The sequence below is a fragment of the Siniperca chuatsi genome, linkage group LG23 (genome assembly GCF_020085105.1).
Source record: "Siniperca chuatsi isolate FFG_IHB_CAS linkage group LG23, ASM2008510v1, whole genome shotgun sequence".
NCBI lineage: Eukaryota > Metazoa > Chordata > Actinopteri > Centrarchiformes > Sinipercidae > Siniperca > Siniperca chuatsi.
Window position 1 is genome coordinate 17,057,823 of NC_058064.1, and position 15,360 is coordinate 17,073,182.

Genomic DNA, 15,360 nt, shown 5'->3' on the forward strand with positions numbered 1-15,360 from the left:
ATATATATATATATATATATATATATATATATATATATATATATATATATATATATATATATATATATATATATATATATATATATATATATATATATATATATATATATATATATATATATATATATATATATATATATATATATATATATATATATATATATATATATATATATATATATATATATATATATATATATATATATATATATATATATATATATATATATATATATATATATATATATATATATATATATATATATATATATATATATATATATATATATATATATATATATATATATATATATATATATATATATATATATATATATATATATATATATATATATATATATATATATATATATATATATATATATATATATATATATATATATATATATATATATATATATATATATATATATATATATATATATATATATATATATATATATATATATATATATATATATATATATATATATATATATATATATATATATATATATATATATATATATATATATATATATATATATATATATATATATATATATATATATATATATATATATATATATATATATATATATATATATATATATATATATATATATATATATATATATATATATATATATATATATATATATATATATATATATATATATATATATATATATATATATATATATATATATATATATATATATATATATATATATATATATATATATATATATATATATATATATATATATATATATATATATATATATATATATATATATATATATATATATATATATATATATATATATATATATATATATATATATATATATATATATATATATATATATATATATATATATATATATATATATATATATATATATATATATATATATATATATATATATATATATATATATATATATATATATATATATATATATATATATATATATATATATATATATATATATATATATATATATATATATATATATATATATATATATATATATATATATATATATATATATATATATATATATATATATATATATATATATATATATATATATATATATATATATATATATATATATATATATATATATATATATATATATATATATATATATATATATATATATATATATATATATATATATATATATATATATATATATACATATATTAAGGTGTAATTGAATATAAGTAAGGATTTGCACTGAGAGCAACATGATCAACAAATCACTAGAAGCCCATTTTGTATTCAACACTAAAGACTCCCAACTGGTCCAGAGCCAGTGATCAGCCACTGTGATTGGCTCAAAGTTCATTAGAGCCATTCAAAGGTTTAAAAGTTATACTTTAAACTAGAGCTGAAAAGATTAATCAATCAGTCAATCAACAGGAAAATAATTGGCAACTATTTTGATCATCGATTAATCATTTCAGTCATTTTGCCAGAAGAAATAGTGGGAAAATGCCAAACAATCATTCCAAATCTCTGGTTCCAGCTTCTCATCGTGAACTGAATATCTTTTGGTTTTGGACTGTTGGCCAAACAGAAAAATACATTTGAAGTGACATCTTGGGCTCTGGGAAGTTGTGATGGGCACTTTTTCGCTTTGTTTTGACTAAATGATTAATCAATAAATCTACTTTCAACACTAGAGGAGCATCGGGCTTGCTAAATAAAATGTATATAAGGGGATCCTACTCCATATCCACAAACAAATCAAACAGAAACAACCAGCCTGCCCTGTTTTTATGCATCTCAAGTGTTAACAAATTCCAAATGTTATGTTTCTTGTGTGTACTTGCACAGTACCTTGGTATATTGCCGTTGGGGTCTTCACTATCATTGGCCAGCCCTCCAAACAGGTAACACTTGTTACCCACAAGAGTGAAGCTGTGTCCAATCCTAGGACACGGAGGACAGCCATTCCTGGGTGCTCTGGGTTTCAGCTTCTTCCACAGCCAGCGACTAGCCTGAGCCACAAGGGACCAAAGTCAAGATTTGAAAATGTTCGTCATGACAGCAACAGGGTTAGAACAGACCACTTTAGAAATGTGACGGCATTACCTGAAGTTCATAGAGGCTGTTGGTGTATTTCCCAAACTCAACCATGCCGCCAAAGACCAGTATTCGAGTGCCTTCACAGACAAAGCCATGGGCAGCACAGCCGGGCGGGATGTCTCCCCTCACCGCAGGCAGAAACCACTGCTTTGAGACTGGAACAATGGCCAGAGGTCAGCCGTAGACAGAACATCCTGCTGAATGCTGCCATTTAGACATTTTATACATCCTATAGGAAAACACCCTTACGGAGCTATGTTTCCAGTAGCTTACAAAATATGACCTCAAGCGCCACCTCACGCCCTAAACAGGACTGTTAATATAAACGTTTTTGCACAATGCCCTAAACAACATATCCTTTACAGTATATTGGACAGCAATCACTTCAAACCCGAAGTCTAACTTACTAAGTGCTCATTCAGCGCAACGTGTTAACACATTCATACCTGAATACCAACATTAGTCTCAAGCTCTGCTAACACTACAATAACTACATGGTCATTACGTTTAAAGCTACATTCAACTGTGTTGTTTAGTCACGCTTTTTAAAGTTAAAGTTTAATTGTTTTTCAGTTAACGCTACACCGACCAAACAAATGACATGACCCTCCTCCTGCTCGTCATTCTGTTTTACCAGTTAACATAACAATTAACGGCGCAGCTAAGTAGCTAGATTTCGGGGGAAAAAAATAGTTACAGAAGCTAGCTAACCAGCTGAAGTAACGCTATCTAGCTCAAGTTAGTGAATAGTTTACAACAAACCCGTAATTTCCCGACCATAATGATGCTAACATTGTCGAGGACCTCTTAAATAAACAACTAAAGCTAATGGCAAAGGGCGTGTTGGCTCAAGTGGTCTTTTTGACTCGTGTGCATGCTAAAAACATTAGCCGCTAACCTGCTAGTTAGCGTCCGGCTATCGTTAGCTTACCAGTGTTGTAAACATGGAGGTACTCCGCTATCCCTTCGTTTCCTCCACCGAACACGACAATCAGCTCCCGTATTGCAGCTGCTCGGTGTCCGTGTCTGGACCGCGGTATCACTCCTGTAACGGAATGGACTTTTCTCCATTGCGGCTCCTCGGTTGTCATTTTCCCGTTAGGGAGCCTCAAGTTTGGCGCTGTTTACGTTTCAAAGACGTGGGCGGGCCGAAGGAGGCATCAGGAAATTCAACCAGAGAGGTGGAAACAACAGAGTACGTCTCACTCTGCCTCGTTTATCGGGTATCAAGATTTAAAGGAATGTAACGGAAATGCAGGCTATTTCGCTAAATAAATAAAGAGGAAAGAGTGAGAACTATCTGGTGATTCCAATTGTCTGTTCGTGTTTTCTTGATGGCAGCCAGTCGCTCCACTGATTTTACACATGAAGTTCAGTTTATAGTAGGGATTACTATTCAGACAGTTGTATAATGTATTCTGTGGCTCTGGAGGGAGAATATCTGAAAAAAAAGAACTCTCATTATGTAATCAGGGTTATCTCAGCTTGGGAAATACAAATTTAGAAAGATGCTGTTGAGTTGCATTATGGGAAATGCAGACTAAAAGTAGTGATATCTGCTGTCTACTGCATAGACTTTGACCATTCTATTTTTAATCTCGTGTGAGTCACCTGACTAAATCGCTGCAGTACCCGTTTAATGATGCAACGTGTCAACTGCAAGATATCAGATGTTGACATGGCCTTTGAGCCCACATTGACAGGCACGAATATACAGAGTAGTCCATAGTGCAGAGCTGGTTGAAACACATCTGTCTGACTCGTGCCAAGCACACAGTCCATCTCAAACTGTGAAGACACTTCTATGTATCGTCTTAAATATAATCTTATAGTCCATTTCCTTGTAAACTGTCTGCAGTACAGAGCCTCTCCATTGATTAAAACCAGAATATATAATCACCTGCAATTTTATCTTGCAGCCATTTGTATGTTTTAAATTTTACAGAACACAAGTAGCTAAATCCAGTATGAAGAATGAGGCTGCAAACCCAGAGAAGGAAAACATACGGGACAATCCAAGGACAACAAAATACACAAAGAAAATAATAATAATACATTTTGATATTTAAATTAAGCAAAGGCTAACCAGAACAGATTAGTTCACCCCTTCAAAAAGTGATTCATTTTCCTTGGTTTAACAGCATGCTGCACTTTATCAAAATGAAGGTTGGGCAACAAATTTTAGGCCTGTATGTGTGTGTGTGTGTGTGTAGGAACAGGAACCCCTCCCGGTGAGCAGGAAGAGGGTGACGTCAGTTGTCAGTTGGCTGAGCGCTGAGTAGTCGGAATTACAATATATGTGTGTGTGTGTGTGTGTGTGTGTGTGTGTGTGAGGGAAAAGAGAGAATTGGAGAAAGAAAATGAGCGCGTCTGCCTGTAGGCTATTTAAGTGCGTGAGTTGTGTTCAGGTCTGGAAGAGAGTGTGTATGTGCGTGACTTGGGCCCGTGTGTGTGTGTTTGTGCGTGAGAGAGAGTGGAGTGGTTTTGGCGGGGTTATGGGAAATAGAGATTATATGTGTGTGTGTGTGTGTGTGTGTGTGTGCGTGCGGGAATACTGCGCCAAAGGAAGTGCGCCGGTTCTCCGTCTGCGCGTCCCGACTTCCTGCTCTGAGGCAGGAGCGAGAAAAGCTGCGGATCCGCTTTCAGACAGCAGCAGCAGCAGCATGGAGCCCCAACACAACACACACACACCACTTTAAGACACAAACACACACATCACGCAGGGCAGACGGACAGAGGAGCAGCGGCCGTCCAAAGCAGGGTAGGTGCAAGTTTCCTTATAATTCAGCTTTCTAGACTAATGTGCGAGTTCGTGCATAACAGAGAGACAGAAGCAGACTTATATTATCTGTTGTTGTATTTGCTGTAACCTGATCAGGTTCAGATATTCAATGTCAACTTGAAAACCACATTGAAGCCGCGCGTAAAGTGTTAACCCTGTGCGTAAGAAGTGTTAAAGTTGTGCGTAACGGTGTTAAAGCCATGCGTTTTCCGCATTGGCACAGACACATGCGTAAGTTGCCCAGTTTTGTTTGGCTACATTTAAAAAAAAGAAAGAAAGAAAAGATGTTAGTGTACCGGCTGCTGCGGAAAAATTAGCCGTGGCTCCTTTAAAAATCTAGTAGTAGACTTTCTGGTTTGTCTGGACCTCGCAGACTAATTGCCATGCGCTTCCGGATTGAAGCTGGCAGCAGACAGCATCTTGAAAATGAGTCACTGGTGCAAAACAAAGAACCATTTCAGTTCCAGCAGCCCCCCCACACACACACACACTTCCAAAAATAAGAAATAAGTAGCCCAGAGAAAATGGATGTAGAATCATGTGCATCTTTCTGGTTTGGTTTGTTTCTGTTGGATTGAAGATCTTGAGTTTCCAAAGTACACTAGAGTGTATATCTCATAGATTGACATTTGAAGAAAGAGTATGTTCATGTATGGGTCATTTATAACTTGTTAAGTGTCAGACTCTAAGCTGTAACACTGAGGGCCAGTACGAGACTGCTCTTATTCTGAAATTCCATAAATCAACATTTCCTCCTGGTTTGTTTCCCTCCAGTCCAGACTTGTTAAGAGTGAAACGTCAGAGGGTGAACATAGATCAAACAGTCTGACATCAGGACATAGATGCTTTCTCCATATGTTGTCGTGGATCTGTGTGTGTTGAGATGTTGCTCTTAAAAAGACAGCTTCTGCATCCGCAGAAGTGGTAACAATAAGAAATGAAGAAGCATATGTGTGTGTGTGTGTGTGTTCCTGGTGGTACACAGTGACAGGACATCCTACCTCCCAGAGAGGGAAGGCCTCTCTCCGGGAAGACGCCCCTGAAGCTGAATGACAGGAAGTCCTCGTTTAGACAGGCAGACAGCCCTGCAGTTCCTCCATCACTTAACACATACACCCGTGCAGGAAAAAGGAAGCAAGGATATGCGTTTGTGTGTGTTTGTGTGTGTTCATGGTGATGGGTCATTGTTTGCCCCACACACACTTTCCCCCTCTGCTGGATGGTTTCCTTTTAGAAAGAGAGATGCATACCGTATATTTATACTGAATTAGTGGTTGATTATTCTGTCGTTACTGAACCATATGTTGTTATTATGAAAGTACATAGAGTAACCATAACTTCTGGTGGCAACGTTTCAGGTCCTCCGCTCCAGTGTTTCTCCACTATTGAGGCAGATGTGGTTGCCATGGGGATTTCTGCTGCAACTGCAAAGTCTCTACTGTCATATTGTCATGGTTGCAAATTAAATCTGGTTTTAATGAGTTATGTGTTGCTTTCTCAGTAAGTAGTTTTGTATTCCCTGCTAATAAGGCACCATGTAAATTAATTGCTTTGAGAGAGAGAGGAAAGGCAAAGGAGACAGAGAAACAGACAGACAGGCAGACACTCACAGACAGTCAGTGGTTTCAAGGTAAACATGTCGGTTAGACGTGCTTGTCTTGGCAGAAGGTCACTGACCACATCCTGCTTTATCACCATGGAAACATCCAAAAGCCAACCAGTGTCTGGCCCTCTCTCTCTCTATCACACACATAAACACACACACACACACACGACAGACACTATGCACAAACATAAAGGTGAAATAACAGGAAATATAGCAGACCAAATCAGTTTTTAAAAGTGTAAAGAGGGCTGCAAACAAAACAAGCTTCTTGATTGTTTGCAGGCGAACAATTTTTTTCATAAACAAAACACAACATTACATTTCCCCTGTCCTTAAGAGGCCCATTTTTTGTAAGTATACAGATTAGTTATTTAAAGGAAAGCCAACATAAAGTGTCGTTCCACCATAGGTGTTCAGTGGGGTTGAGTGCTGGTGAGACTGAAGGCATGGGATTCAAACACTGCATTTGCTGTGTTTTTTTGTCTTTTAATTTGTCAGTCCTCTGGATATAAAACCTGCTGTTTCCAAGATTTAAATGGGCTAAGGAGGTGAAGTAAGGGCACATGGACAATTTCAATCCTAAGCATCAATGGTGGCTTTACTCACTCTTGTATTTACTACTGCCGCCATCCTGCTTTGGAAGGCAGCCAAAGTATGTGAGTCCATGAGACAAAAGAGCATGAGTTCACGTGTGAGATATAGATTGCATATTTTGTTCCACAGAACCACAGTGTTGAGAAACTCACGGCAAAGTGGACTGTCCTGTAGAGCCTTTGGTGTTGTTTATATGTTTGTGTTGTTGTCTGTTTGTGGGTTCAGTGTTTGGGACAGGAAATTCCCAGTCAGAGAAGTGGGATGGTGGCGGGTATGGCCTGCACTGTTATGCTTGTGGTTTTTAGTGGAGTTTGCATCAGAGGAAGGATCGCGGTACGCATTTGTGTTGACGTTAACAATTCCTCCTCCTCCCTGCCCACCTACCCTCCTTCTTTCTTTCCTTCCTTCTTTTTATGTCGTCTGTCTGATTCCCTAAACAGTCAAAGAATGTGTGAAATTACTTCAAATTAAGACCTTTTAAGGGCATTGAATGACTTATATAGTTATTTTATTGTTTCTTTCACTTTCCAGTAACTTGATTGCTGCATGTACATTCTTAATCTGTGATGATTTCCTTGACAGGTTTCATTTACACAACTGACATTTATGATCTTTAACAGTAATCTTTAAAGCTGCACTAATCAATATTTTATAATAACAATGGATCAAAGAATTATGTGTAATGTGAAAGGTGTCACTCATATTGACAAATCCGCGGTTAATATCACCTAACATAGCAGTTCCCCTCAGCCAACAGAGCGTTTTAGCGTATTTTAGCTCACTGCTTTGTTTTTTTACGGCCCGCAATGTTATTGTTTTGGTTCAATCCCACCTCTCTCATCAAACCAGTTTACAGCCGCTGTTTTTGAGAAAACACGATAAACCCAGTGTACACTACCTCCCAGCACTGAACACCAGACAGACAAAGTCAGTGACTAACTGGTGAACAATGGTGGTGGAGCAATTAGCAGTTAAACAGCCAGATATTTCCCTCATGATTTGGTTTTGGATTTGGCTAAAGACAGGGTAAATATTGGACTTTTATTCACTATGTGGCCAGAAACAGACTCCAAATGAATGCTAATGTTACTTCGTGTTACTACATTTGCCACAACAGGTGATACATAGTAAGGTGATAATATGTCAACGTTGTGTTATGGCTTGTTCCGCTGCCCCCAAGTGGCCAAAAAATCCATTTATGCTTCTTTAAAGCTTGCCATCCTTCAAATGAAGACCACATTCCCCATCAGCACCACTGCCTTCTGATCCACTTTCTTGAGGTTAAACATGTTGAAATTGATTTTTCTTTTCTTCCACCATCAGCTTTCGCCAAAAACTCTTCCAGTTTCCTCTAGAAGAACTTTTCCCTCTTCCTGATTTGTGCTGTAAAGCAATCCATCTTGTTTGCAAAAAAAAGATGTTTGAATAACTTCTTGATAGCACAAAGCAATACGTGGTTGCTGAATTGATTTTATTAAGTCTTGATTCTGCTCTCCAGATCACCTGTGTCTCTGGTGTCATCCCATCATGGAGAGTTCCATCACACTCTGGCAGTTCCTGCTGCAGCTGCTGCTCGACCAAAGCCACAAACATCTCATCTGCTGGACGTCCAACGACGGCGAGTTCAAGCTGCTTAAGTCAGAGGAAGTGGCCAAGCTGTGGGGGCTGCGCAAGAACAAGACCAACATGAACTATGACAAGCTGAGCAGAGCCCTGCGCTACTACTACGACAAAGTAGACAACATATACATTTCGAAACAATTGAAATACAATGTTAAACAGTCTAAGTGGTTTGATTATGTTTTATGTCCAACCCAATGGAAATCAACACACCAAAAATTTTAATAAATCGGTTTAAAATAAGAAATGACGTTTTGTTCCCTCTGCAGAACATCATTAAGAAGGTGATTGGTCAGAAGTTCGTCTACAAGTTTGTGTCATTCCCTGAGATTTTGAAGATGGACCCTGCGGTGGTGGAGTCGGGCCGCAGCAGCGAGGAAAGCGGGAGTGCAATGTCAGAGCCTGAGGCTGAAGACGAGGATGGGGGTGGGAGAAACCAATACCTACACTCCGGCCTGTACTCCTCCTTCACCGTCAGCTCCCTGCAGGGCTCCTTAGAACAGCACCGGCCGATCAAGATGGAGCCCAGATCCGATCGCCATGACGACAACTCCTCCGTCATCCGATTCATAACCAACCGTGGCCACTCCTCCCTCCCCTCCACCCCACCCCCATCCTCGACTGAGACCTCCAATTCCTCTAGACCGTCTCCTCGTCAGGCCTGCTCTTCCTCTTGCTCCTCCTCCCCACCACAAAGCCCCGCCCACACACTGTGGAGGGGGCGGGGCCAGAGCACAGACACTAATGAGTTAGAGCAGAGTGCTCAACCTCTAAACCTGTCATCTGGTCAGAGGGAGAGAGTGAGGTCACAGAGCACAACAACACCAGAGAGGAGGGGATTGGCCAATAGTGCGCCTTTGAAAAGCAGAAAACCCAAAGGCTTGGAAATCTCCGCCTCCTCTCTCCTCCTGACAGGAAGTGACCTCGTCTCCATTGCTCTCAACAGCCCGGCACTGCCTTCAGGGTCCCTGACCCCTGCCTTCCTCACCGCACAGGTACAACATGACACATAACACATGTATTAACAACATTGTACTCAAACATAGTCCTTCAGTAAATACAGGTGGTTTTAGGTGAGGAAGGAGAAGGAGAGAGAGGGAAAGAGGAGAAGAAAAAAAAACGAGATGCATTTAGACAGGGAGGAGATGGAAAGAGGTGAGCGGAAAGAGGGGAGGAGGCGAGGGAGGGAGGAGGTTCATAAGTGAAGCCATATGTTCCTGAAGCTCCTGATTCACTGGCAACGACACACTGACCAAACCAGGACAGTCTGACTACATTCAGGCTTTCAGCTGACGCTTTTATCCAGACTGAGCAATGATAGGCTGCTGAGTGTACAGTGCATAATTGATGGAAAATAAAAGTGTATGCTAAAGCCTTCACTTATCACTGAACATTTTGTATGATAAAGTGTTTGCAAGGAACACCTGAACTGTTAGGTATCCACATCCTCTTATCCACCACAAGAACCTTCCAGAAATCAGAAACCTTATGAACCTTTCCCAGGACAGATGTGGTTCCGATTTTAGTTCCTATGTTAAAAAACAGTCCCTGCAGTTATCCCTGTTGTCCACAACAAACCAGTTGATGGTGGTTGCTGGTCTTTGATGGCCTACACTGGTATCTTGCTAGTCAAGCTGTGAGCTCTGAGCACTGAAGAAACTGTAGTTCCTGGCTGTTGTGATAGAACAGTCTTATGTTCCCATGACAGAACCAGAAAGAAAACCAAACTGGCCTTAGTTAAATCTGAAGTGACGGAACAAAATAGATCTCATGAATTCTGTTTGAGTGGAGCGTCCTGACGTGCATGGAGTCAGTCTGCCAAGTCAGTCTGTCTGGTAGACGTGAGTTCACTAGAGGGCAGACTTGGCTTTGAGCTCTGGGTGAGACTGAATGATACGACGACTTCACCACAGAGTACAGCTTCGTGGACTTAGTGCTAGAGTAAACACCATCATTTCCATCTTGGTGTATTTATCCTCTGACATTTCATTTTGGGCTTTGTCAATGTAGACGCCATCTGGTCTGCTGCTCGCTCCCAGTCCTCTACTCTCCAATATCCATTTCTGGTCCAGCCTGAGTCCAGTGGGACCCCTCAGCCCTGCCCAACTCCAGAGCCATGCCCCCCTCTTTCAGGTAACACACACCCCCACACACACACACACATTTAGTATTGCTGTATATGTGAGGAATTTGAGTGACTGCATTTTGTTCCGAACACATTTAAAGGCAGAAGAATTTATACCTGTTATGAATGGTCACACTCGAAGCCTGCCATCATAGGAAGGGTGCAGCCATAGCAATCATTCAAATGGATTTAATGACACGCACTTTCAGACGATCTTTCCTCAAAGTATGGTGATACCTCATGGTGATACATCTGTTTGTACACGGAATGGAACGAAAAAGAGGGAACCAGTTGTGTGAACATTTCTCTCTATTTACAGCAAATCCATCCGTCATAACTACAGGATCTTTCATTTCACACCGCAGATTTACCTCGGCAGTTGTTTTCACACAGTTGTGTGTGTTTTAGTGTATGTGTGATTCACAGTGTGCCAGGGTTTCAAAATAAGCTACAGATGTTTCCGTTCTGGTGTGGACAAGAAGAGGGGGCAACTTCCTGTTGGCTAAGGGGGGGAAAGGGAGAGGGCTGGTTGGTCAGGAGCCCCTCCCACCCATGTCAACTCACTGACACGAAAACACACACACAACCCCAAAATAAACTGTTAAGCTAATCTAATGACCAGCGTTTTAGTAATGGGGTTGGTGCCCACAACGCTGGTGTGCTACCAGGTTTAAAGTCCCCACAGTGTAGTATAAGCAAGCGCACACTCTCCTCTTGTGAGAACATTCAGTTTTCCTCAAACACTGACTAACCTTTACATTACTGTTTACATTATTGATGTGACATCATTCGTGTACTATTGGTAGTGGGACAACTATATATTGATCTTCTATAAATGATCAATAAATCAATATACTCTGTTTTAAATGACCCTATAGTTTAAATCAAGTCACAGTGACTAAAGTCATTTAACCAAAATCAATTTTCTTTAAAGTCCCTATGTGTAGGATTTGAACATTTCTGACTTTAGCGACTCCTAGTGGTGGTATCAAATGAGTATTTCAATTGTCAAATTTTTCTACAAACATCACAATATGCCATCAGAATCATTTGAAAGATGCTATAATCACATAACTAATTCTTCACATAGGAGCTTGGATAGTAAATACCAAAAGTTGCACATTTCTTTTTTACATTCCTAAAATTCCTCTTAAAATCCCATTTATTTTTAAGTACGTCATATCTTATCAGTCAATCGCAAATCAGGCTGTTTGTTCCTTACATGTTGCCCTATGTATCATCTAGCTGAAGAAAGAAAGAGCGCTTATTAGTTCAGTCAAAAAGAAATAAAAGATGACAGTATAACTTGTGACAGGTTTTTATTGTATCGCCACTTTCTTTCTGCAAGGAATTAATGAACTACACTATACTTTTAATGAAAGCCTGTAACGTAGAACTATTGTTAGTTTTTGCACGATTTACCTGAATATTTTACTGGTTTTATTTACTCAAATACTACAAGGGGAAATTTCAGTTACCAGAATATCAACTCGGGCTTCTGTTCACAGATGACTCTGACACTGAAAAATTCCAGCTTTCTCATATGAAACAGTATGTCAGGGGGTTAATATTAGCAGTGTTTTCCACCTCTAATTCTAACTGTCCCCCTTCAGTTCCCCACACTGCTGAATGGACCCATCCCTGTGCCTTTTCCTAGCGTGGACGCTCCCTCTCCTCTGCTGCTCTCCTCCAGCTCCCACAAGTCCTGATGCCAGCATGAGCTCCAAGAGGGAACTGGGCCAAACCAGGCTGAGCTGGGCCAGATCAGCACAGATAAGGAGCAAGCCCATCAGCCTTAAACTCTGATGATGAACCACACAGGAGTCGAACCTCCTGAGTCCAGTTACATTTTAATCTGAAACCTGTTCCTTTGCATTTATTATATGAAGAAACAGGAGCTTCACTCTGAAGCTTTGCTCTCTGAGAAGAGTATTTGCATTAGACATTTCTTTGTGTGTTTACTAGAGTTCACCTGCTCATGTTCTTTACATTTGTGTTTGGTGTTTCCTCTTTTCAGAATGTAAAAGCCTCTGAATTTCTTTTCATGGTAATACATTGACTGGAGGTCAGACCTCATCACATTTCACATCTCATTTTAAATCTCATCTCATTCCACTTAGTTTCTTCAACTTCAGTGATACAGACTGGTTTCAATTTCATGTTATTCCAAATTTTCTCCCCTGCCCAGACTAATGTCAATATACACACCAGTGACTCAAAAATGGAAATCTGGGGAAATCCTTGTCAGGAACTATGAGATAACAAGACCTCACTGAGCCAGGAGACTTTACAAGTGTAATCTTTTTCTGTATGTCTGTACGCTTAATATGAAGCAACAGCCAGGAGATGGTTAGCTTATCTTAGCATAAAGTAAGGAAACAAGGAAACAGCCAGCCTTGCTCTGTCCAGCAGTGACAAAACCTAATGACTAGCAGCTAAAATCTTACTAATTAACACATCATCCGTATGAAAACCTAAATGTAAAAGTTACAATTTGTAGTTTTATGGGGGACTGAAGGTTGCCTGGCAAATTCACGGTGATGACAAGAGGAAGTTAATGCTCCCATGACCTCCATAAAACCATAATGAGTTTTTACACTTTGGTATTTGTATGGACTAAACATACACAGACGATATAATGTTTAGTATTGTTTATTTTACTTTACAACCAGGCTGGCTGTTTCCAGTGTTTATGCTAAGCTAACCGGCTGCTGGCTGTAGCTACATATTTAACTTACAAACATGAGTTTGATATCAATCTTCTCATCTTACCATCTGCAAGAAAGCGTATTTCCCAAAATGTGGAATTGTTCCTTTTAATTTGATCATAAAATGGGACCATAACTGGATGATTAAAGGCCATAGGCTACACAGGCCATTAACTTGCCAAGATAGCGGCCAGCAAGTAGTGGGCGATTGTATTTTCTTTTTCCTGTGCCTTCCTTTAAATAGACCAAAACATGAACAATTTTGGGTGTTCACAACCGTAAACCAATGGCTGTGTCTCATTTATCAACCTTCAACCCAACCTGTCATTTTGGGGACATAAAACAAGTTCAATGAATGACAAATTTTTGTTACACTTGCTATACGTTTGTCCAGATTGTGGTCACATGAGATGAATCCCTCACTGACTCCTAGCAGTACACCTGCTAGCCAGTATGCTAAAATGTTGTGGAAGTCTTCATTTTGTCTTCTGTATTGCTTTGACTTGACGCTGTGAACTTTTTTAAAATCTTTGTATAGTTTAATGCTTTTTTTTTTTAAATGCACTGTATTTGTAAGCCTTGTACCAGCTGTGCCTTCAATATTATAAGACTTGTGTAAATGTATTAAGCTTTAAACCAGGTTTTAATAGACATTCCAGGTCAAAATTGCACAAAAACCTTTTTTTTTGTAGAATGGCTCCTGGTTATTTTTATAGAGAAATTAATGGAAATGTATTCTCAGTGATGTGCTTGTGTTTTGCTGTTTTGTAAAGAAAATTGTTACTGTTGTTTGGAATAAAATGAATAACTTTTCAGAATTACTATATTCATTTTAGTTGGTAATACACACTCTTTCACCACTCAAAGAATGACTGCTGCACAGACTGTTTATGAAACAGATTAAATTTACTTTCGATGGTTATGAGAAATAAATAGTTCCAGTAAAAAGAGTCACACACCAACTGTTGACCGGCAGCTCAGTGTTTCAGAGAGGTCGAATTCACAACAAAGCAGGCCTTCCATGCATCAGGCACACAGACACACTCACACGAGTTCAGACATGTTCACATAAATTCAGGTCATTCATACATTTGAAAAAGTTTTACAATGATAAATATCTTTGCCGTTGTAGTATCTGCTTTCGTGCATGTCACTTCTGTCAAAAAAAAACTGCTATTAGCAGAAACGCAGTTTGCAGTTAACAGTGGAATAATCCTGCATTCTCATGTGTGAAATGTGTAAAAAATGAAAAAGACATAATTCTTTTTTTAAGTTTCAGTGAAGCATCCAGACACGCAGATACAGTACATATGAAATACAATGAGGGGAAGAAAAAGGGGCAATGGGTCAATGTAATACAGGATGTCTACCATTAATATAATGAATTTTTCCTGTGAACACAATAAGTTACATTATTTGAAATGTAAACCGTTAACAGTGTCTTCCAGCTGTATTTATTTTGTGACAGTTTGCATTGAGCTTTAATTTGAGCTCATTTATTGAGCTTTTGAAAATAATTTAATCCACGTTGTCAAAGGTTTTGAAATGATGAGAAACACAGTATGTTTACAGGATTATCACACTATTAGCTGCAAACTGTGTTAATGTTTATTACACTAATGCTCTCAGATATTAATGTGTTTATCAAACATTAGTAGTGCTTCCAGCACACATACCCACTCAGTATGTTGGAACAGAGAACTTCAGTGTTGCTCGAATCCTTTAAATCTCAACAGACAATTAATGTGAAATTTTCATGTAGATGTTGAGCAAAAGAGCTGCAGTTACAGGAAAATCTCCCTCAGATCTTCTCACACTCTT

General features: G+C 38.5%; 2 protein-coding genes across 3 annotated transcripts in view; one reads left to right on the forward strand and one right to left on the reverse strand.

Moving 5' to 3' along the window:
- The window catches only part of hcfc2 (host cell factor C2), an 11,948-nt gene extending 8,563 nt beyond the window's left edge, over window positions 1–3,385 (reverse strand). The window contains exons 1-3 of one of the 2 annotated variants that reach the window (XM_044187051.1): window positions 3,036–3,385; window positions 2,111–2,259; window positions 1,856–2,016 (exon numbers count right to left, since the gene is read on the reverse strand). In XM_044187051.1, the coding sequence (XP_044042986.1) occupies window positions 1,856–2,016; window positions 2,111–2,259; window positions 3,036–3,195 (470 nt within the window). In that variant the 5' untranslated portion in view covers window positions 3,196–3,385. Of the gene's footprint in view, window positions 1–1,855; window positions 2,017–2,110; window positions 2,260–2,866; window positions 3,001–3,035 lie in introns of those variants that run through there. The other variant, XM_044187052.1, reaches the window with a different exon arrangement.
- A 1,007-nt stretch (window positions 3,386–4,392) lies between these two features.
- On the forward strand, window positions 4,393–14,357 carry elk3 (ETS transcription factor ELK3). Its single transcript, XM_044187060.1, has 5 exons — window positions 4,393–4,865; window positions 8,585–8,820; window positions 8,976–9,701; window positions 10,717–10,839; window positions 12,445–14,357. Exons 2-5 carry the CDS (start codon window positions 8,614–8,616, stop codon window positions 12,538–12,540), a joined length of 1,152 nt encoding a protein of 383 aa, XP_044042995.1. The 5' UTR covers window positions 4,393–4,865; window positions 8,585–8,613; the 3' UTR covers window positions 12,541–14,357.
- Window positions 14,358–15,360: the final 1,003 nt, after the last annotated feature.

Coding starts and splice junctions, on each gene's coding strand:
- elk3 (XM_044187060.1), top strand. CDS start 8,614: ATGGAGAGTTCCATCACACTCTGGCAGTTCCTGCTGCAGCTGCTGCTC. Junction 8,821..8,975: donor TGCGCTACTACTACGACAAA/GTAGACAACATA, acceptor TTCCCTCTGCAG/AACATCATTAAGAAGGTGAT. Junction 9,702..10,716: donor CTGCCTTCCTCACCGCACAG/GTACAACATGAC, acceptor TTGTCAATGTAG/ACGCCATCTGGTCTGCTGCT.